Source organism: Chelon labrosus (genome assembly GCF_963514085.1).
Source record: "Chelon labrosus genome assembly, chromosome: 22".
Lineage (NCBI taxonomy): Eukaryota > Metazoa > Chordata > Actinopteri > Mugiliformes > Mugilidae > Chelon > Chelon labrosus.
This window is the reverse complement of record NC_140355.1, coordinates 23247914-23271712: the sequence shown is the minus strand read 5'-3', so window position 1 is coordinate 23271712 and position 23799 is coordinate 23247914. Positions and strand designations below refer to the sequence as shown.

General features: G+C 44.3%; 4 protein-coding genes across 4 annotated transcripts in view; 1 reads left to right on the top strand and 3 right to left on the bottom strand.

The window, feature by feature from the left end:
• Positions 1-689: 689 nt before the first annotated feature.
• On the bottom strand, positions 690-6999 carry atp6v1b2 (ATPase H+ transporting V1 subunit B2). Its single transcript, XM_084571773.1, has 12 exons — positions 6684-6999; positions 6483-6576; positions 6029-6106; positions 5773-5912; positions 5427-5528; positions 4770-4867; positions 4250-4373; positions 4013-4163; positions 3834-3916; positions 2725-2829; positions 2496-2625; positions 690-2050 (listed from the first exon to the last, which is right to left on the bottom strand). Exons 1-12 carry the CDS (start codon positions 6840-6842, stop codon positions 1914-1916), a joined length of 1401 nt encoding a protein of 466 aa, XP_084427899.1. The 5' UTR covers positions 6843-6999; the 3' UTR covers positions 690-1913.
• Positions 7000-9308: 2309 nt separating this feature from the next.
• Positions 9309-14894, bottom strand: dusp11 (dual specificity phosphatase 11 (RNA/RNP complex 1-interacting)). Its single transcript, XM_084571776.1, has 9 exons — positions 14453-14894; positions 13717-13792; positions 13323-13454; positions 12814-12937; positions 12640-12700; positions 12499-12545; positions 11626-11701; positions 11412-11543; positions 9309-11080 (listed from the first exon to the last, which is right to left on the bottom strand). The coding sequence occupies exons 1-9, from the start codon at positions 14488-14490 to the stop codon at positions 10603-10605; spliced, it is 1164 nt and encodes a 387-aa protein (XP_084427902.1). The 5' UTR covers positions 14491-14894; the 3' UTR covers positions 9309-10602.
• A 734-nt stretch (positions 14895-15628) lies between these two features.
• LOC311507445 (caspase-7-like) lies at positions 15629-19361 on the top strand. Its single transcript, XM_084571775.1, has 4 exons — positions 15629-16094; positions 16827-16990; positions 17398-17524; positions 18709-19361. Exons 1-4 carry the CDS (start codon positions 15878-15880, stop codon positions 19020-19022), a joined length of 822 nt encoding a protein of 273 aa, XP_084427901.1. The 5' UTR covers positions 15629-15877; the 3' UTR covers positions 19023-19361.
• A 2708-nt stretch (positions 19362-22069) lies between these two features.
• The window catches only part of LOC311507441 (transcription factor 7-like 1-B), a 12857-nt gene continuing 11127 nt past the window's right edge, over positions 22070-23799 (bottom strand). Inside the window, exon 12 of the mRNA XM_084571771.1 lies at positions 22070-23734. Within this exon, the coding sequence (XP_084427897.1) occupies positions 23196-23734 (539 nt within the window). The 3' untranslated portion in view covers positions 22070-23195. The remainder of the gene's footprint in view (positions 23735-23799) is intronic.

Sequence of the window (23799 nt, the reverse complement as noted above, 5' to 3'; positions counted from 1 at the left end):
TAAATATGGAACCATATGTCTCTTCTAATGAAGACATCTCTGGAGGACAAACATGACTCACCTTCTCTGACGTCCACTGTCCTGTCCTTCATGGAGATGATCCGTCCATAATGTCCCACTGTCTACTTGTCTGTTCATAGAAAGCTGCCTCTAACGTCTCTGAGCCTGCTAGCCGAGCTAATAGCTAGTGACAAACAAGCTAACTCTTCTTCTTTGTTTGAAAACAAACTAACTCTTCTTCATTTGTTAAAAATAAGCTAACCCTTGTTTGAAAATAAGCTAACTCTTCTTTGTTTGAAAATAAGCTAAACCTTCTAAACTTAATAAAATGCTAACCCCTAACCAATTCTTCTCCTGCAGTTTATAAGAAGGTAACTCTTCTTCTTTGTTTGAAAACAAGCTAACTTCCTTAGATGAAACAAGCTAACCCTCTAGTTGAAAACAAGCTAACACTTCTTTGTTTGAAAACAAGCTAACTCTTCTTCTTTTGCTGAAAACAAGCTAACCCTTCTTCAGTTAATAAAATGCTAACCGCTAACCAATTCTTCTTCTGCAGTTTATAAGAAGGTAACTCTTGTTCTTTGGTTAAAAACAAGCCAACAATGAAGACATCCGATCAGAAATAATGAGGCAGCAGCAGCTTTTATTTTATTTCATGACACTTGAGGCACCAACAGGAAACATTCAGCGGCAGTGCATGCAGTTTCTATCTGCAGTGAATCTGAACACACCGTGCAGACACCAAGAACAATTCATAGACGTTTAAAGGCCGACGTGAAGCGAACAGACACAGAGAGAGAACGAACGAAACACAGAATCATCATCACTAGAAGCTTCTGGCAGCAGAATAACTGAAAGTAAACCCAACAAACACCGAGCAGACATTTAAACCACAGAGGAATCACTGAATCATCTGGTGTCTCCACAGACAGGAACATGACAGGCTGTCAAAGCGTTGCCATCGGAGGCAACGAGCAAGAACAGAAAGGCTTTTATTCTGAAAAGCCTGCAGCAGCCTAATGAGAACACAGAGCTGTCGTTAAAGAGTCATCATTCATGCAGACGTCACTTCAGACATGTAAATGTAATTTAGCCTTTAATGAGTCTTTAATTAGACCACACAGCAACATCCACCAGCTTCTGACAATTAAAGACTTTTAAAGACCGTTTTAGAGCCACATAGAACAACATTTAACTCTTTTTCACCGTCATGCAAATCAAATAGAACCAGTACAGACAGAAACTCTACGGTTATATGTCAGGGAGGTGATGGTACCGACGTCTCATTTCTGTCAGAACGTCCAGCTGAATACAACCATGACTTGAATAATTAATCAGATTTTTTCCGTTTAGAAATTGTTCCCCTTCTTAAACATATATAATTAAGACGACCCAAATAAACGCTTGCTAAAACAGACCATCATGAGTCAACTAAAAGTTACTGTTGAAGTCTACGACATGAAAGCTGGTTTTAAATGTAATCATCTTTAGGTTTTGTTAGTGCGAAGTCTCTTTTGGTTTGTTTTGTTTTTTGAAAAAAAATTAAATAATTAATTTCCTGTCATGAACACATTTCTGGTTTAATTTGTTCAGAAATTGAGAGTGCAAATTAAACATTCAGGAGGCACTGACCATCGTAAATAAATCTCTCTACTTCTCTCTGTCCTGTCCTAAAAGCTTGTTTGTGTCTCTCTCATCTGCAAATTAAAGGCATGAGACACTAATGAAAAGATCCTCATCATCATCATCATCCTCTTCATCAGGTTCTTCTGAACTCAACCCGTCACCGTCCTCTCTCTCCTCTGTGGAAGCGGGGGAAGGTTTGTCGTCAAGGCCACATGAAGGTCACGAGTGTCACAACACTACACTTGGATGTTTGACGTCACCGGAAGGAATGGAGGGAAGCGTCGGTGTTAGTGCTTGGCTTCTCGGGGGTAAAACTCTGCCAGGGTGCTCTGAGGGATCCTCTTCAGCATCTCTTTGGGGAAGATCCTCAGGAGCTGCCAGCCGATGTCCAGAGTCTCAAACACGCTCCGGTTCTCGTAGGCGCCTGGACGTACGTAGAACATCACAAAACAGAACGTTGATCAAAAACAGATTCTCTGTCATTTCCTGTTTAGCAGCAGTTTCATTTAAGAGCTCGTCATTGTGAGTTTATTTGCATATTTTTTTAGTTTTAGAAGCGTTTTGTCTTCAGCTTTAAATAAAGTCAGTTCATTATGAGGAATAATTAAAAAGGCTCAGACTTTAAACCTGTTTAGTTTCATATAAACAATTATTGGTTACGTTAAAGATGATTATTTGTCTTCAAAGTCAGTTTATGAGTTAATATCTTCAAAGAGGAAATGATGTGACTCATTTAACATTTTTGTTTTGTTTAGTTATCTGTGGAAAAAAACATTTTATCAGCATGCAGAACTCTAAGCTCCATGAAAGCAACAAAATTCATTAAAATGTTATAAATCAAATAAAATCAATGTGGTGCCCCACTGCACCTTGGGAGATGAAGTTTTTCTCAAACTTGGTGAGGAACTCCAGGTAGAGCAGGTCGTCTGCAGTCAGAGCCTCCTCCCCCACCACGGCCTTCATGGCCTGGACGTCCTTCCCTATGGCGTAGCACGCATACTGCACACACACACACACACACACACACACACACACACACATATATGTTATAAGAGTGGTGCGTTTAATACGAGCAGGAAGCAGCAGGTTGGGACTCACCAGCTGGTTGGACACGTCAGAGTGGTCTCTGCGGGTCATTCCCTCCCCGATGGCGGACTTCATCAGACGGGAGAGAGACGGCAGCACGTTGATGGGAGGATAGATCTGATCAGAGGACGGAGAGAGGACGGGACGATGGGACAAAGAAGAGAGAGATGTGTCCAGAAATACAGACTATTCAGAGGATGTAGCTGTGACACTGATCAGCCACTAGAGGGCGCCACAAAGAGACAAAACAACCTGGAGACGTTTCTGTGTTTGTTTCAGTCTCAACTACAACAAGTCTTACAGAAACCTTCAGGTCTACCTGGGTCAGGTCCCAAGTCAGGACTAGCACATCTCTGGTGAGGAACAAAGAGTCAAGACTTTAAGTTAATCCAAAATGAATAGTCATGTCAAGTCATTCAGGTTTGAAGCCGTCAAGTCAAATGCAACAAGTCCCAGGACAGCTATCAAATCAAAACTTCTGTCGGATAAGAGCAACAAGTCAAGTCCCAAGTTCATCAGATCCACTCGAGTCAAGTCCCGTATCAGGAGCAGCAAGTTATAAATCATGACTAGTCCCAAGTCTAACAAGTCTAAGACGTAGCCTCAAGTCAAGACTAACCAGTCCAAAATCAAGACAGACAAGTTCCAAGACAAAATGAGTCCCAAGTCAACTCTAACAGTTTCAAGTCAAGACTAACGAGTCATAACTGAGGCGTTAAGTTAAACCCAACAAGATCCAAGTCAAGTGTCAACTCCCAAGTCAGGACTAACAAATCTCAAGTGAGGCCTAAAGTTAATCCCAAATGAAGAGTCATGTTGAGACTTTCAGGTCCTCTGGCATCAAGGCCCAAGTCCTAAGTCAAATAAGTCAAGACCAGCTGGTGTACAGTCCCAAGTCAAGAGCAACAAGTCCCACGTCAAGATCAACATCAAAAGTCAAGTCAATCAAAGTTCATCCTAGTGAGTCTCAAGAAAGTCAAGTCTATCGTGTCTTGGACCTCAAGTCAGGATCAGTCCCAAGTCAGTTCCTCATCAACGGGTTTGCCCGAGTCAAGTCCAAACTTGGGACCACACCGTAGTCAGAGCTGACTTCTTCTACTGTGTCTTCACGTCTTCGTTACCTGTCTGTTGTGCAGCTGTCTGTCCACGTAGATCTGTCCCTCTGTGATGTAGCCCGTCAGGTCAGGGATGGGATGAGTGATGTCTGAGGGACACAAGAGCACGCAGTGAAGCTAACAGTGAAGCTAACAGTGAAGCTAACAGCCCTGCAGTCCTTAGCATCGTTAGCATCGGGCCGTACCGTCGTTGGGCATGGTGAGGATGGGGATCTGTGTGATGGACCCGTTGCGTCCCTCCACTCTGCCGGCTCTCTCGTAGATGGTGGCCAGGTCCGTGTACATGTATCCGGGGAAACCTCTGCGGCCCGGCACCTCCTCCCTGGCTGCAGACACCTGAGCGTGGGGCGAGCAGACGTAAAATCCATTTCCAATTTCCTGCAGGTTTATTTCAGAACAAATGCGGCGAGATTGCAGCCGACCTCTCGGAGAGCCTCGGCATAGGAGCTCATGTCGGTGAGGATGACGAGGACGTGCTTCTCACACTGATAGGCCAGGTACTCGGCTGAAGTCAGAGCTAAACGAGGCGTGATGATTCGCTCGATGCTGCAATAAAAGACCAGAGCGACGTGGGTCTTATTCCAACCTCAGGCTGAATAACTGCTCAGGTAAACATCCATAACATGCACCATTGGATATATGAGGGAATTTAAACACATCCATGAAGACTAAAGGAGGAAATGAAGACTTTCCCTTTAAAAGACAAGACATTTAGTAAGAACCTTGGTCTCTACGTGTGCCACATCTATCCAAAATAGTTAAAGAGTGCTCGTCAGTATCTCAATAAATGATTAGAAGGTTCTCAGACGTTCAGGTCACGGAATAAGTTAAAGAACAAGCTGAAGAACTAGCCGCCAGAAACCCAACAGGTCCTGCTGCCCTTGTTTCAGCTTATTTTTAGATGCTCCACAGATAATTTCTTATCACAGTAAAAGGTCATACGTGGGGTCGTTGGCCAGGTTGAGGAACAAACAGACGTTGTCCATGGATCCGTTCTCCTCAAAGTCCGACTTAAAGAACCGGGCTGTCTCCATGTTGACCTGGCGACAGAGAACAGAGCGACTTCATTCAGTTTTATTTACGACACTAAAGTCAGCTTTCAGTGAGGAAACATTTTCAGTTCCCCCTGTAAAATGTTCATGACTCGTCAAAGGACATCTGTCCAAAGTGTCCTAGGATTTGTAGGACAGAGATTCTTTGGAAAATAAATAAAAAATACAAATCCAGCAAGAAAACTGTTCAGCTCACATCACTGCACTAGAACCTTAAAGTTTCCAGATTCATCCAGTCCACACGTTTAGACCAAACTGAACAATCATGGATCAGAGAACATCAGGAGAATTTAGAAGTACACAGCAGAAACTGACTTTTTAACTTCCACCGCATCATAACTGCAAATTAAAGAGTGAAAACTAAACCTCTCTAACATGGAGTAATGTTCCTCAGTGTCAATGTTTCAGTGTCAACGTGTCAGATGCCATATAGATTTAAATGATTATTAAACTCTGTTTTTATTAACTTTTTCAGAATCAGGGGTTGTGTCTGATGGGTTAGAGGCTATGACAGGAAGTCAAACGAAGAAGAACCTGACGTTCTCACCCCCATGGCTGCAAACACGATGGCGAAGTTGTCCTCGCTGTAGTCCATCACATCTTTAGACTTCTTCACCAAACCGGCCTGACGACAGATCTGAGCAGCGATCTGACGACGGAGAGGAGGAAACAGACGACACAAGAATCAATGCATGAGATGGTGGTTAATTACTGACGTGATCATCTTGATTAGCTCCTCAAGGAGATCTGGCTGGAGACGCATGTGGAGACACATTTTAATTAACAGCAGGTGTCAACACAGATAGCGTCCATTTTTCTGAGACCCACAGGTAAGGGGCTAGAAGATGCATTATGTCAATGGAGGCTCGTCTCAAACATAGACACATGGCTACCTCATTGTGGGGCAGTCCTGCAGCAGAGAAGATGGGTATTTTCTGGCCCCTGGCGATGCTGTTCATGCCGTCGATGGCAGATAATCCAGTCTGGATCATCTCCTCAGGGTAGATACGACACTGAGGGTTAATGGGCTGACCTGAGAAAACACACACATACAACATTTCAGTCAGAAGGATTTGATCATGTTTTCACAGAAACTGACTCATTGATTAAATCTAAATGAACAGAGACGACTTTAGAGCAGAAACTGACCCATGATGTCCAAGAAGTCTTCAGCCAGGACGGCTGGTCCTCTGTCGATAGGTTTCCCTGATCCATTGAACACACGACCTGCAAACAGTCACACATTTAACAACAGGCAGCGCAACACAACGTTGATAAACACAACTTCATGATGAACAAGGAAAAGTAGAAGAATGAGAAGGTAGAGAGGAGATGATGATACAGATGAGATGAGATAAAATGAGATAGATAAGCCTCATCTCTTATCTGATAAGGTGAACTGAGGTAAAGTGATGTGGTAGAATGAAATGAGATTAAATGAGATTAGAAGAGATGAGAAATATGACAAAGGTGAGATATGATCAAATTAAATGAGATAAATTAAGATGAGATGAGATCAAATAAGGTAAGATGGGGTAAGATGAGATGAGATGAAAAGAGATAAACTACAGATTTAAATTGTCTCATGGTGGTCGTGTCCTACCCAGCATGTCCTCAGAGACAGGAGTCCTTAAGATGTCTCCTGTGAACTCACAGCTGGTCTTCTTGGCATCGATGCCTGAAGTCCCCTCAAACACCTGCAGGGGGCAGAGTGGAGGTTAACACCTGGACCTGATCTCTGCAGCACCTTTAAAGACAGACGTCCTCCTGTCAGGTATCTGGTCCTGAGTCGGGACGCACTGACCTGGACCACGGCCTTGGACCCGCTGACCTCCAGGACCTGACCACTCCTCCTGGTGCCGTCCGGCAGAGTCAGGTGGACGATCTCTGCATACCTGGGAAACTGATGGAGGACAGGAAGGACAGAAGCGTCACCAACAGGAGGAAACAGTGTGGACGCCATGAGGGACAACAGGAGCCAGAGACATTTCAGTCATACCAGGGGTTCTAAAGTAGCTGCACCTTCTCCTGTAGATTCATATTAAACTACATTACCCAGAAAGCACTACGGGTCACTCACCTCCTCCTGGTCTCACACTTCAACTTCATGATAACTATTCTAAATGAGACTCGTAGTTTTTACAGCAGCATGAAAATACCAGTTAAATAAAAATAGAATAAGTAGACAGGGCTGTCTAAAGCTTCCTGTAGTCTGGGGACAAACACAAAGTATTCAGTGGACGTTTGAGGACGTCTGTAGGTTTTAGCTCTTCTGTGAGTTGAGCCACGTTGAGAGTAAATGTCAGATTTCTCTGAACTGACTGTTGTTGGTTCTCACCTTGACCTGATCCAGAATCACCAGAGGACCGTTGACTCCAGAGACAGTTTTATAAGCTGAGGACAGAGAGGAGAGGACACGTTGATACCAGAGAAGAGACTGGACAGAACTGAAGACACCTAAAACTAGAGACGATGGAGACATCTGAACATCTGGTGTAACCTCCTCTGATCAGATCCTCCTGGTGGAGGAGGAGTAGAGGAGGAGCTGGTGGTGGTAACCATGGTAACCTTTACTAATCATCATCAGGTGAGGGACAGAAACATGGAGGTAGAAAAACAAGATGGACCAAGATGGAATCAATGTGGACAGAGACCATGGAGACGTGGAGACATCTTGGTCGTCTTCTAAGACTCTACACATTCAGGACTGGAGGAGGACATGGAGGAGGAGGACATGGAGGAGGACATGGAGGAGGAGGAGGACATGGAGGAGGAGGACATGGAAGAGGACATGGAGGAGGAGGAGGACATGGAGGAGGAGGACATGCAGGAGGACATGGAGGAGGACATGGAGGAGGAGGATATGGAGGAAGACATGGAGGGGGAGGACATGAAGGAGGAGGAGGACATGGAGGAGGAGGAGGACATGGAGGACATACTACTTCTATTTGCCTCCTGCTTCTACATTATGTTCTCCTCCTCTTCATTCTTCTTTTCCTTCACTTCCTCCTCCTCCTCCTCCTCCATCTTATCCTTCATCTCCTTCTTCTTGTTCTTCTCCCCCTTTCTTCTCCATCATGTCCTCTATTTCCTCCTCCTCCTCCTCCTTTGTCTTATTCTACTCCTCTTTCTCTCTTTCTTCTCTTCTTCTCCTTCTGCTATTTCTGGTAGATGTGGGGTTTTTTTTATCCCGTCTCCGTGGTAACGGTCCATCTCTGATCAATCATTGTGATCATTTAGGAGTAAATGTGAATAAAAATCAAAGTAAAAACTAAATAAAGACTTCGGTTCATTTCCTGGAAGGTCAAAGGTCAGAGACCAGTCTGGTGTTTTCTGATAAAATGATAATTAATTATTTGTTTGGATCAACCTTCAACCAGAAATCAGAGATCTTTCATTTGATTCTATTTGATTCTAATGAACATTAATGAAGCTGAGCTAGAAGGTGGAGAGGCTGTGATCAGAGCTCAGACAGGTGATGGATGGAGCTGATCAGGCACCAGATGAGACTCACTGAGGCGGGGCTGAGAGATGTAGTCCCGGCTCACGGCCATCGCGTGCTCCCGGGAAGCGGCGGAGGACGTCGGAGCGGCGGCCGCGGGTCTGGTCCCGCTGACGGCCGAGGAGAGCTCGCTCATGGCCCCGTTCACCATCCCCCGGAGCGCCTTCATCGCCATGTTTCCACCTGCAGCAGCAGCAGCGGTAGGCAGAGTCGTGACAGACGCGGCGCATGCGCACTGAGCAGGGGCTGCATCAGAGGGAGCGCAGGCTGAAGCTCTGGAGGTATGGAGGTATGGAGGCACAATGGTGCCAAAATATTATACGTAAATAAAATAGAAGCAGATATTTTGATTTAAAAATAAAATAAAGGAATAAGGAAAGCTCACCATGTTTAAACCATGTTTTATGTCTCAAAGAAGAAATAAATATAATATGAAATCTAAAAGTAAAATTTAAAAAGAAATCCGCGGTTAGAAATTAATACACTTCTGCTCCAAAAAATAAAAAATATAAGCAGAAATAAACAACAAAAGCTACTCATGACTTAAAAAGAAAAATATTGCTGCAAGTAAACAAAGAAAGTCAGTTATTAAAGGCAATTATGATAAAAAATAATCTAAAAGTAGAAATAAAATAAATAAAGCCAGTCATGATTAAAAATAAATTTGCTCCAAAAAAAATGACAAAAAATAAACAATTTAAATAATAAAAAGCCTAAAGAACAAAAAGCCAGTAGATTAAATATAAAGATGGAAAGTTTGTCATGATTAAAAATGATTAATTAGAAACACAAAAATTTATAAAAGGATGAAGAAGAAAATTTCTGCCACAAAATATAGAAGATTTAACATTTTATTTATAAGAAAAAAACATTTCTGTAAGTAAAAAGAATAAAGTCATGAATAAAAATTAATAGAAGAGAGAATAGAAAATCTTTATCTATAAAAGTAAATCTAATTACCCCTTAAGTTTTATTATTATAGAATTTCTAAACTTTTATCTCTAAAGATCTAAATTAAATTAGATTTTTTTTGTCTTATATTTAGTTGTAAACATATAACACAGTTAAAGGCAGAGACAGTAATTAAACATCCAGATGAACTAGAATAACGAATAGATTTATAAATCTGTTCTGAGTCACAATAAATAAAACTGTAACGTTTGTTTCTTGGTTTTATTTCAGTGTAAACTAAATATATAAACCCTTTTGGAACAAATTAATATTTAGTATTCAGAAAATAAACAGCAGACTGAGAAACTGACAATTCTAATGAAATGAGAAGAGAAGTAAATCTATTGGGAAGCCAGTGGAGGATCACGTCCTGTTCATTCATCCATTCATCCATTCATTCATTCATTCATTCATGCTGTAATTTGTGCGGCGTTCAGTGAATTCATTCTGACTCCTTCTAACGTTCAGACACTACGGACGTTAAAGATGATTTGTTCCATTATTGGTTCGTTCTTTCTTCCTCCTGTTAAATGTCTGATAAATAAAACAGAGAAGAGAAAACTCTTAGTGTGAAGATGAACTTTGATGTTGAGATGAGTTCTTATCTGACAGAGCGTCTCCTTGAACCCGTCCTCCTGGTTCTGGGTTTCACAGGTTTTGTTTTAGGAGCAGATCAAATAACGAGGCTGAACCTGAGGAGCAGCAGCAGGACGACCTTAGACCGGTTTTATTTAGACCACTGAGTTGAAATGAGACAGAGACAGATCCACCAGGATAGATGAAGTCTGGTCCTAAAGTCTGGTCCTAAAGTCCAGTCCTAGTCTGGTCCTAGAGTCTGGTCCTAGAGTCTGGTCCTAAAGTCCAGTCCTAGTCTGGTCCTAGAGTCTGGTCCTAGAGTCCAGTCCGAGTCTGGTCCTAGAGTCTGGTCCTAGAGTCTGGTCCTAGAGTCTGGTCCTAAAGTCCGGTCCTAGTCTGGTCCTAAAGTCTGGTCCTAGTCTGGTCCTAGAGTCTGGTCCTAGAGTCTGGTCCTAGTCTGGTCCTAGTCTGGTCCTAAAGTCTGGTCCTAAAGTCTGGTCCTAAAGTCCAGTCCTAGTCTGGTCCTAAAGTCCGGTCCTAAAGTCTGGTCCTAAAGTCTGGTCCTAAAGTCCGGTCCTAAAGTCCGGTCCTAAAGTCTGGTCCTAGTCCGGTCCTAAAGTCTGGTCCTAGTCTGGTCTTAGTCCGGTCCTAGTCTGGTCCTAGTCCAGTCCTAGTCCGGTCCAGTTCTGTTGCACTAGTAGGGGTTGTATCTTCTGTCTCTGTTGTTGTGTGGATGTCTGACGTGTCTCATATTGGGGGCGTTCCATTCGTCCTCCGGTCCGTCCCGGCCGGTTGGCTCAGGGGTCCAGCGAGGGGAGTACCGGGGGAGGAGGGGGGGAGGAGCTCTTCTTCTGTGATCCTGCTCCGGCTCCAGGGGAGGGGGAGAATACCTGGACCTGTTCTCCTCTGAGTGGGAAGGTCTCCTCCACGACCTGTCCGGGTGAGGCGGGGTCCGTCTGTACGGGTGGAAGGAGGCCGGAGGGGGAGGACGGAAATGAGGAGTAGGGAGGAGGCCGTCGTTTGGATGCTGGAAGTGAGGAGTGGGAGCGAGGGGTAAGAGAGGAACGGGGGGTAAATGAGGAACGGGGGGTAAATGAGGAGCTGGGGGTAAATGATGAATGCGGGGTAACTGAGGAGTAGGGAGGAGGCCGAGATGAGAACGATGGTTGAGTCTGGAGAGAAACAAACGTTCAGTCACATGATGTTTAACAGAAACATTTACAGATTTATTGTTTTTATCAAAATTATTTACAAATTCTTTGTTTTAATATTTTATTGTGAAATAATATTCTAAAACTTTTCAATCATTTTCATCATTTATCATTTATTTTATATTTAAATTAATCGTTAATATTATTATTATTATTATTATTATTAGGGATTTTACAGCATTTAAAAGTGATTTTATATCGTTGGTATATTTCTTTAAATATTCCCGACACATTTAACAGCGTCGTATTTTGTTATTGTCTTATTTAATATTTTAATCACGTGTCTTTTTACCCGCGTCTCCAGGCCTCGTTCAGGTTCGTCCGTCTCTCCTCCTGGACGTCAGACTCAGGTGACGTATAACTGGGTCGACTCTGTGCTCCTCCTCTCTTTGGCTCCTGCTCTAACTCCTCCATCCCGTCGTTACTGTGACAGAGAACCCAATCAGACCACGGTCAGTGAACGCACCATCATGGGTTTGACTCCACGCTGCAGAACAGACTCTCACCTCCTCTTGGGTCCATGCTGGAGGTCCTCCAGGTAGTTCTGACGCTCCACAGAGTGACCCCGGGAGGAGTTGAACACTGAGGAGGAGACGGCGTTAAAGAGGAGGAGACAAGAGGAGACGACGGCGTTAAAGAGGAGGAGACAAGAGGAGGAGACAAGAGGTGGAGATGGCGTTAAAGAGGAGGAGACAACGTTTAAGAGAAATAGACATGAGGAGGAGACGGCGTTAAAGAGGAGGAGACGACACGTAAGATAAGGAGACATGTAAGAGGACAGACGACGTTAAAGAGGAGGAGACATGTAAGAGGAGGAGACAAGAGGAGGAGACGATGTAAGAGGAGGAGACAAGAGGAGGAGACGATGTAAGAGGAGGAGACAAGAGGAGGAGACAAGAGGAGGAGACATGTAAGAGGAGGAGACAAGAGGAGGAGACGGCGTTAAAGAGGAGGAGACAAGAGGAGGAGACGGCGTTAAAGAGGAGGAGACAAGAGGAGACGACGGCGTTAAAGAGGAGGAGACAAGAGGAGGAGACAAGAGGAGGAGACAAGAGGTGGAGATGGCGTTAAAGAGGAGGAGACAACGTTTAAGAGAAATAGACATGAGGAGGAGACGGCGTTAAAGAGGAGGAGACAAGAGGAGACGACGGCGTTAAAGAGGAGGAGACAAGAGGAGGAGACAAGAGGAGGAGACAAGAGGAGGAGACGGCGTTAAAGAGGAGGAGACGACACGTAAGATAAGGAGACATGTAAGAGGACAGACGACGTTAAAGAGGAGGAGACATGTAAGAGGAGGAGACAAGAGGAGGAGACGATGTTAAAGAGGAGACATGAGGAGGAGACAAGAGGAGGAGACAGTGTTACAGAGGAGGACTCACGCTCCAGAGCCTTGTCAGGGTCCATGCCGTCCACATCGATCAGATACCTGCAGGTCAGACACAGTGAATGTAAACCACGCCCACATGCTGTTAAACTCCACCCACACAGCCACAAGCCCCTCCCCTTCCAGGTGTCCATACCTGCAGATGAGGTAGCCGGTACGGTTCAGACCGTGAGTACAGTGAACTCCAATCAGCTTGTCTGAAACACACCAGACTTTTATTAGAATTAAACGGAACAGATCGTCTCTAAAGCGTCTCCTTCATCCTCTCATCTGTGTCTGAGACGTCTGCTGGGGTCAGTGAACGTCTCACCGTTGTCCTCGTTGTCTTTGAGGAACTGATGGACGGCTCGTTTGAAGCTCAGGATGGTGGCGTCGCTGGGAACCTCATGACCCGCCGTGAAGATCTTGATGCACTGCAACGACTCTGGAACGTCCTGCAGACACAAACGCATCGTCAACCTGCAGCGCCCCCTGGTGTCTAGTGTGGACAGGGACAGGGTCGCTGAACAGAAGAAGTTCTGGTGCTACAGGGACGTGGTTCTGGTTCATGTCTGATTGGGACGTCCCAGGTTAAAATGATTTGATCAAACAGAGCTGTAGGGAGCGTCCTGATGGTCTTTGTTCACTGAGACTGGAGGTCATTTAGTGTCAGAGTGACGGGACACAAACCTTTCACTATGATTAAATGATAATAAAATGTGTTTTTATTTAATAAAGTCATGTTTTTCTTCACGTCTCTTATTCTCCTGCAGATAATTAAAGTGTCCTCCTATAACCACGGTGCAGTGAGTCTCTGGTGGTTTATCTCTGGTGGTTTACCTGAGGCTGGTAGTAGCGCGTGGTGAAGGTCAGGTCGATGATCAGACCCAGGTCCTGGTTCTGTTCCTTCACGGCGTCCAGCAGCTCCCAGGGGCCGAACACTTCGGAGGACTGCAGCTGACGGTTCAGCGACTGAACGACAGAACGACAGAAACCACGTCAGCAGAGAAACCACGGACCTGAAGGAGGTCTGAGCCTCGGGGGTCTGAGCCTCGGAGGTCTGAGCCTCGGGGGTCTGAGCCTCGGGGGTCTGAGCCTCGGGGGTCTGAGCCTCGGAGGTCTGAGCCTCGGAGGTCTGAGCCTCGGGGGTCTGAACCTCGGAGGTCTGAGCCTCGGGGGTCTGAGCCTCGGGGGTCTGAGCCTCGGGGGTCTGAACCTCGGAGCTCCTCCTGACCTGTTTCAGAGGAACCTTGAAGGCGATGAATCGAGTCCCGTCCAGTCTTCTCCCGACGGCCGTGTAGTCCAGCCACCTGTGGGACAGAAGGAGGACGTCACGTTGTAGAAGACGACACAGCTAACGGAGTCTTTACAGGTTCATAAAGACCAGAGTCCACCCTGACAGACTGAACCAACATCATGTCTCTACTCTTTCATTCATTCATCTCGTCTCCATGTCTCAGCTCCAGGATCTTTGTCTCGTCTCGCCGGACGCCGTCCATGTCTTGATGTTACTTCCTGTGTCCCACCCAGACCGTGTTGGATCAGTAATAATCAGCTCACATCACCACACTGTGTTCATGTCAGGATTAAATAAATAAATAAATAAATAAATAAATAAATAGATGTCTGATGGACTGGGGCTGAGGTCGGGTCTGTCCCCCTCACACACTAACAGATCTTCGCTGGGGATTGTGGGTAAAATCCAACAAAATATCACAAATGCATTTATTTTTATTTTCCTTCAACCAGGAAGTGACTGAACTCAGGAACCTAAACTAGTATTAAATATTATTATCAGTTCTGTCTGTAAAATAAAAGCGTTGTCAGAAACTAAAGCTGTAAAACCTGACGCTTCATGAAGGCGACCAGTGTACCTAATGAAGTGGCCAGAGAAGTTGTTTATAAATGAACAGGTAAAGCTAACAGTTAGCATTCACAGCTAGCTCAGAGTTTCTGTGTTTGTTTCTCACCTGTCCGGTATTCCGTTTCTCTTATTGTTTCTCGACATTTTCTTTTTTTCTTCTTTGTTTGAACAAACTATAAAATAATCTCCCAAAAACGCCTGAAGTTTCACCACGTGTCCAAACAGAAACACTTCAACGTGTGTATTTCCAGACAGGACGCTGCGGATCTGACTTCATTTAAACGTCCCGACATTAATGAAAAGTCTGTGAATCACTTTATAACTCGCTCTTCTTTCTTCCTGCCTCCGTCTCATTCTCATTTAGTTTCATTTTCCCTGAAACGAAAACGCATCAGACCGGTTCCTGAACGCATCTGAGAGCTGTACAACAACAACAGCGGCTCGAGTCGCATATTGATGACGTGGGACAACAACAGCAGCTGACTCCTGAGCGCCCTCTGGTGGCCGAAGGCGTTAAAACACCAACACTGATAAATACATTAAACAATTACTACAAATAACTTTAGTTTAATCAGGTTGTTTCCAATTTATTGACATATTTATTTATTATTATTTTGAGTTCTACAATTAAACATTTATTTCTGCATTTAATAATTAGAGAAAAATGAAGTTTTGCAGGAAAGATAAATTATTGTTCACACATAGACATGTTTTGATGTTCGGTGCAATAAATATAGTAAGAAATACAAATAAATATGAAATAAATCAATCAGCAACAGACAAACCCAGACTATTTGTTTTTCTACTTAGAAATTATTTCATTCTTTAGTATTTATTGACTGTATACAAACAGAAATGCATTTATTTTAATTTTATTATCATTATTATTTTTTTCTAATTCATTAGAAATGAATTATTATAAATATGACATTGGCATTTATTTCTTATTTTATTTTACAATGTATTTGATTAAGTTCTGTGGTTTTATTGTTTTTTTTCCCACTTAAGGAAGAAAACACAATAATCATTCAGTCTTCATGAGCTCAGACCAAATATACAAACACAGAACGTCTGACTGTGTAAACTGGAAGAAGGAAGACGCTGCACCAGAGACAAGTTTCAGTTTTATTTGTCTGGAGGTTTTAAAACACAAAAAAAGCTCCACAGAACATTTTTATTATTATTATGTATTTATTTATTTATTAGTTTATTGTAGTTTTTTGTTACCTAAGCCTTTGACCTGTTACAACCACAAACTATTCAAACTAAAATGATCATATATGATATCTGAGAGAAACACACCTGGGGACAAATAACGTGGAAGCAGACGAGTGGACGGACTGACTTGAAGAGAAAAGAACAGAGTTGCGTAAGACGCTGACTTCAGTTCATGTGAAAGAACATCCAGAGGAACATTCAGAGGAAACTCCATAAAAGGTGTGAGTGAAGGCGTGCTCTCAGGTTTACGACTGTGTTCAGAGTTTAAAACGAGCTGCACTGACAAGCAGACTGAGTCACAGAGAGAACAGCTATGAGCAAGAGGAGAGGACAGAAAGAAGACAGAGGGCAGAGTAACAGGGCGGTGCTGGTGTCGGTGGGACAGTTTGACCCCGGGGTGCAGCTGGGCAGGAGGCCCGGAGCCGAGCGGGACACCAGGAGGCTCCACCGCATCCTCAGAAAACTGGGCTTCAAGGTGGAGCTGCACATCGACCTGAGTGCAGAAGAAATCGATCAGCTGTTCCTGAAAGGTAAAACAACACACTCCTGTTCCAGGGCTTTTCTCAAAGCCTTAAAATCTGGTTTCTTTAATGTTAGGATAACTGGCAACAAGAACCAACTAAAAGAATCCTGGAGAACCCAATAAACCTACGGGAGAACTTTTAGAAACTATTCGTAGACGAGCAGAACGTCTTCGCGGGCCTCAGCTTCCCAAACGACCCCTACGACCTCCTCACCAGCCGCTAGAACATCCTGAAGAGTTAAACTATTTGAAAAGTCCAGCAGAATCTGGTCAGACACATAGAACCCCTTAAAGAACTTGCAGAACCTCCACGTTTGCCACCATTCCTCCTGAAGGACTCAAGACTTGTCCTTCAGTGACTTTTGTTCTCCTTTAAGACTCCTAGAATCTCCTCATCGACCGGTAGAACCTGCTGAACGTCAATAAAATCAGAACCTGGAGCAGCAGCCAGAGGAGAACCGGCCTTTATTTATTATATAAGAGCGTCTGAGGACGGAGAACAGACTGAATGTTCAGGTTTTACTGCAGCTTATCACTAACATATAGATAAACTGGTCACATGATGAATCCTGATGAAGGAGTTGGTTTGTTTTTCTCCTGAAACTAAATGAAATAATTAGTTTAATATGAGACAGACTGTTGACTTTAACAGGTGTGGTGGAAACCTGTCATTACCTCATAGTCAGAGTCTGGATGACTGGATGAACTCATGTGTCATGTGGTTGTGTTCCCGCTGCAGAGAGCCGGCGACCGGTGAAGGACTGTTTCCTGGCCGTCCTGTCGTCCCACGGAGAGGAGGACTGCGTGTTCGGGGCTGATGGGAGACCTGTCCGACTGTCTCGCATCTTCGCGTATTTCGACAACGAGTACATGGACAAAAAGACCAAACTGTTCCTCATCCAGGTGAGAAGATGTTCTCTGGTGTTTGAGGTGAACAGAGAACCGGCTATGTCTCTGAGGACGTTGTCTTGTTGTGTCTCTGAGGACATTGTCTTGTTGTGTCTCTGAGGATGTTGTCTTGTTGTGTCTCTGAGGACGTTGTCTGGTTGTGTCTCTGAGGATGTTGTCTTGTTGTGTCTCTGAGGACGTTGTCTTGTTGTGTCTCTGAGGACATTGTCTTGTTGTGTCTCTGAGGATGTTGTCTTGTTGTGTCTCTGAGGACGTTGTCTGGTTGTGTCTCTGAGGACGTCGTCTTGTTGTGTCTCTGAGGACGTCGTCTTGTTGTGTCTCTGAGGACGTCGTCTTGTTGTGTCTCTGAGGACGTCGTCTTGTTGTGTCTCTGAGGACGTTGTCTTGTTGTGTCTCTGCAGGCGTGTCGTGGAGATGATCTGGACGATGGAGTGGAGGTGGATTCAGCCACAGAGTCCACAGAGTTCAACCTCTCACAGCATCTGTCGGTTCCCGTAGATACGGCAGTGATGTACGCCACAGCACCAGGTGAACACCACCCTCTAGAACCTCCTCAGTTACCTGCAGGAACCCCAACTGTAGAACCTCTAGACCTCTTTACTGACCCCATAGAACATGTGATCCCTAAAACCTCCTCAACAGTCCATAGTACCCTCTAGAAGATCAGTGGAACATCCTTAATCATAACTAGACCACCATAGTGGACAAGCAGAACATCCTTAATGATCCATAAAATCTCCAGTGTTCACAAACAACTTCTATAAAAGAACCCTAGAACTTTCTAATTCACAACTAGACCTTTAAGATCTCCTCCAACGACCAGTAGAACCTCCTAAACGATCTCAAGAACCTTCTGAATTTCAAACTACTTGTCAGCGGTCATTAGAACTTCATGAAGGATGTTTAGAACCGTCTCCATAACCAGTAGAACCTCTTCTGTGACCATTAATGATGAGAAGAACATTTTTAATGAGCAATGGAACCTCCTGAAGAACATGAAACAGACGGTAGATCCAACATATGAGCCATGAGAGATGGATTCTACCCTAGACCGGTAAAATCTCCTTAGATGAGAAGTAGAACCTGCTAAAGAACCTCAAGAACCTTTTTTATTGACAAATAAATCTACCTGTAGAATCAGCTCCACAGTCACTAGATCTTCATGAACCTTCTCCATAAACCTGCAGAACCTTCTCATGACCAGTAGAACCTCTTTAGTGACTACTAACCTGTAGGACCAGTAGAACATGTTTAATGAGCAGTGGAACCTGCTGAGAACATGCAGAAGACGATAAATCCCTCACAGACCAGAACGGCGGTAGATCCACCATATGAGCCAGAGATGGATTCTTTAGGAACATTTATCTGAATCCGTAAAATGAAAGAAACGTTATTTCAAATATGAAAGAGGATCAAACCTCTTCCCACCTTAGAACCCTGGACCCGTAAAATATCCTTAGATGAGAAGTAGAACCTGCTAAATAATCTCAAGAACCGTCTTAGTGATAACTAAATCTACGTGTAGAACCTCTAGAACCTTCTCATGACCAGTAGAACCACTGATCTCCTAAAGCTAAAGATGATGGATCCGTAAAGAGATGGGTTCTATGTTTAAGGGACGTTTATTTTCCCTAGAACCGTTTGAATAAGACTTATTTCTAACATGAACCAGGATCTGGGTTCTAACATGTCTCCTCCATGTTCTCCATCAGGTTATGGAGCCTTCATGCACCCCCTGGGTTCCGTCTTCCTCCAGACGTTCTGCTCCTTGTTGGAGGAGGGCGACCACAGAAACCTGGAGCTGACCCGTCTGATGACCCGCCTGTCCCACCACGTGGCCTACCGCTTCCAGGCCAAAGGTCGCGAGCTGGAGGGGAAGAAGGAGATGCCGTGCCTCATGACCAGACTCACCAGGGAGGTGTTCCCATTCGCGGAGCCGGGGAAGGTCAGCGGGGCGGCGGGAATCTCGGCCACGTCGCTGGTTGAACCTGAGAACGTCAGAAAACGGGTTCCTTCCATCAGTTAGACGTCAGAGAACCCAGACATGGAACCAGACCAGACCTCAGGAACCAGTATCACGCTGTCGGACGTCCTGGATGAAACCCATCGAGGACACGTTGGAGATATTTTGTGTTTCATATTTATTCTCTCTGTTACATGACAAATTAATCTGCAAAGAGAAAATATTTTATTGTTGTATCCAGACCATTTGAAGAAAATATTTAACACACAACTGAACAGAACGTATTTAATGTATTTAAATGTTTATCTAGTGTTTGTTTATCAGGTTACATCAAATAAAGCCACAGTTTGAACTCATCATCTGCCCCCTGGTGGATTCTTTCAGACTCTGCAGTTCAATTCAGTTTTATTTATGTGCGTCAATAACAATAAGACTCTTTACAACATCTGGTCTGAAACCTCCAGAGCAGTCTGAAGGAGACGGCAGAGAGAAGACCGTAGAGGACATGTCCTCAGTGCATCGTCCCCCAGCAGCCTAGGCCTATAGCAGCATCACTAAAGGACGGTTCAGTCCAACTCTAACTATCAGCTTGATCTAAAAGTCTTAGTCCTGACTTTAAAAGTAGAGAGAGTGTCTGCCTCCTGAACCCAAACTGAGCTGGTTCCACAGGAGAGGAGCCTGATAGCTGAAGGTTCTACCTCCCATTCTTCTTTAGAACCTCTAGGAACCACAAGTAGGCCTGAGCTTTGAGATGGAAGTGATGGAAAAATAAAATAAAAACGACAAGTGGAAATAGTTAAAGCAATAAATTAAAGATCCTGTCAGCACATAAAATAAATAAACAGTTAATCATTAAAGCTCAGGCTGGATTACAACCAGTTTTATAGACGTGTGGCTGGTTTATTCGTCTACGACGTGTTTCTGTGAAGCTCAGTTTTTCCTGACAATCAGGAAACATCAGATAAAAGAACTTTGTCCGTCTGGAGTCCACAGGTTTTTATCTTGATACGGTTTTATCTCATCCGTCAACGCAGTCACAGGTAGAACTAGATTTACACTCATTAACAGAACATATGATTCATAGATAATAACGTCTGTTAGAGGAACGCTTCTCTCTGTGTCTGGGCTCATTTAGACGCTCAGGGTTCTGGTTTAGAGTCCGGGGACAGGAAGTGATGGGGGGCGGAGTCAGACCTGATGTGGAGGTTTAAATTGTTCAACTCCAGTTTATCCAGAAGAAGAGGCAGCGTTTAATTCTTCTTTATTAACATGTAATGTGTTCTGACAGATGCAGACAGAGACGTGACATGAGGCCATGAACCATGCAGCAGGTATTCATCCAGTAATTACAGCTCTCTGCACGACACCAGCGTCATCAGCAGCCTCCCCTCGTCCCTCGTTGTTGTTGTTTTTGTCCTCAGAGCTCCTCCGTTCTGCTTTAGTACTCTTATTAATTCATATTTTGTAAAGTTATCATCCTGTGGCTCCGTGATCAGACCTGTGACGGTGTGTTCGTCCTGATCCTGATCTGGAGCAGCTCGTCTCTGATCCTGTCTGCTGACGTTTGTTGTTATTGTGTTAGAAGATCATTAGGGCTGAAGTATGTTAGGACGTCCCAGACTCAGATGTCTGGGTTTCTCTGCAGCTTTTAGTCAGAAACAAGATGTTGAGAGGTTTTAATCATCAGAAGGTTTTAGGTTTCTGTTAGGAGGGGCTGTTAGGTTTAAAACATAGTTAAAGAAGTTCTAGGGTCTGATATTTGTTCCTGGTTAGGGTCAGGGTTCCCTGGATCCTAGCTGTCAGTGACATGGTCACACGTAGACGTGTCATGTTTGAGCATCGTATTTATTTTGCAGTGACACGTTAAACCTGAAGCGTCCTCCTCCTCCTTGTCCCTGTCGTCCATCACCTCGTGTCCTTTATTCCTGTCAGTCAGAGACTCTCTGCTCACCTGTCACCATATATGGACTTCCCCCCTCCCCCTGCAGGTTCTTCCAGGTGGGAGGGTCACATGAGCTGCTGTGGTTGTGTAACGTTGTTCTTTTTCCCGTCGTCAGGTCACACGTCTGATTCCAGGACGAGTCGACTCTGACCAGATCAGAGGTTTGAGCTGATTAAGATTTATTCCAGTTTTACTTTCTGTTGTTTTATCTAAATGAGTCTGGATCACTTTCTATATGATTTAATCTGGAGGCTGATGATTAACTGTCCTCATACCGTCACATTTAATAACACCTTTTATCATATGGGTCAGTTTAAACTAGTAAATAATTATGATCAAAATGTTTCCAGAGTTTATTTGATTAACAGTTTTTCTCAGTTGCTAAAACTCTGAACCCTCTCGTCTGAACCAGATGCTCAGTCGCCTGAAGCCCCTGATTGAATCAGTCTCTCCTTTATCAAAACCAGAAACACCTTTCACCTGTTTAGACACAACTTACCAACACACTTTCATTGTGATGCACCTGTGCTGCATAAAGGTGAGCACAGGTGGCAAAAACACAAACACAATTAAAACACTGGTGTCACCGGCTGAACACAACTCAGAACTGATCACACCTGTGGCTGATGAGGTGAGGGGACGTATATCAGCCTGTTCAGAGAGCACCGGTTAGTGAGGCACTGCAATGGATAGAAATCACCTTTGTATATTTTTGTACTTTATTTTTATGTAGGCGTACTGTATAAACGTGCTAATGCACAGGTTTTTTGTTTTACAACATACATTTAGCCTCCAGTGAACAATAAACATGTATTTCTACAGCTTCATGTCCTGAGCTTTGTGTTTTCTATTTTTCTATGTTTTTAATTTTGATTGACTCGGGGCACGATTTGACAACATGGTTCAGTTTTGAGCTCAGATTAAACTGTTCTGAGGTGAAAGTTTGGTTTTGCAAGAAGAGTCTGAGGTTTTGTGTTCAGTTTAGAGAAAAGGAGAGAAATGTGTCTTAGCAATCGAGAAAAACTGTAATTAGAGAGATGTTTAAGAGCTTTATATCACCTCAACGTACATATTCTAGTTCTCTATAAAAACTATTATCAACAATTATTATAACAGATATTATGTCAGACCCATTAAATTAGTTAAAGTCGTTAAATATGAAACAGAAGCAGTGATGTTAATATTTAGAGACGTTAAAGGAGATTAATGGAAGAGACATTAAAGAGGAAACCCTGCAGATTAAAGTCATGTGTTCATCTCTGGTTTAGAACTTTAAGACTCACATCTGCATCATTCATTCATTCATTTATTCATTTATTAGATATTAATGTGGTTTTTCTGTTGGACTAAACGTTCCAGATGTTTACTTATTTATCTTTTAACAGTTAAATCTATTTCCTACAGGTGATGATGCTCATTCATCAGTTTAGAGAATGATTTATTGTTAATTTGATCTTTATCTGAACATGAACTGTTTTTATTTTTCCACCAAACGACAAAAATATAAGTTTGAAACACGATGAACTGTAAAGATCAAATAGAAATCCTTCTGATTGATTTAAAAGGATCCAGGTTTCCAGGCAGCTCATCCACTAGAGTCCTATCAAACATCCTGAGATGTTAAATGTTCTCCACCTCCACCTCAATAAAACCAGTTCTGACATCAACAGCTTTAGTTTTTTAGTTTTATTGAGCGACTCTGAACCAAACCAGACGTCTTCATCTTCATCATGTGACACAACTGAAACCAACACCGCCTGGAGCTGCTCATGTGACTCTGTTGACTCTGAGCGGGACGTCCTGACCAAGAACCAGGAGCCAGCAGCAGCAGGTGAGAACTCAGTGACTATTTATTAACACAGAGGAGGAACCAGGAACTAGATGTACACTCATTACTACCAGGTGGAAAATAACACAAGAGAAAGAGAAGCCCAGTGCCACACCTCGTCTTTACAGCCATCTACACAACGTGACAGCAACACAAATGATACAGGTTCATGAGAGACGCAGTCAAATATTGACCAATTAGACTTTTCATACTAAATATAAAAGGTGATAAAAAAAAAGATCAAAAAAGACAAAAGGCTTATTTACAGCTTTAAAAAAATAGAGGTACAAATCACTGTGAGAGAGTGACGCGTGATTCATCGTGTTTTAATTATTATTTCATGTCGAAGGCAGAAAGAGGAGGAGGAGGAGGAAGAGGAGGAAGAGGAGGAGGAGGAGGAGGAGGAGGAAGAGGAGGAGGAGGAGGAGGAGGAGGAAGAGGAAGGAGAAGGAGAAGAAGAAGCTCCTCACAGCTGATTGGTTCTGCGGAGAGCCAGCGGCTGTGACTGAGTTAGGGCACCGTGAGAGCTCGCTGCTGATTGGTGAGCGGAGTTAGGGGGCGGGACCAGGAAAGGTAGGGGAGGACGAGGAGGAAGAGGAGGCGGGGGACTCCTGGAGGAAGCCATGTGGGGTGAGGAGACGGGTGAGGAGGGCATGGTGGTGGGGTGGGGGGTCCGGTGGGGCTTGGTGGTGAGGGACAGCGGCTGCAGCTGCTCGGGGTAGGGCGACGTGTGTCCGTAGGGGGCGTGGTGCGTGTGCTCGGTGTGCGTGGCGGCCGGGGCGGCCGGCGACGCCAGCGCCGTGGTGGGCGTCGCCGGGGAGTCGAGGGAGGAGGCGGGGCTGGCCTGGGACAGGTGGGTGTGCGTCAGGTGGGAGACGGCGTGCGGCTGGGCCAGGTGAGGCCGGGAGTGGGCGGCCGGGGCGGGCGGCGTCTCCTCGGGGCCGGACGGGACGCGAGGTCTCTTCAGCTGAGGAGGGAAATCGTCGGGGGCAACGGAGGCGGCGACTGGACGAGAGACAGAGACACGGGATGAGACAGGGACGAGACACAGGACGAGACACGGGACACAG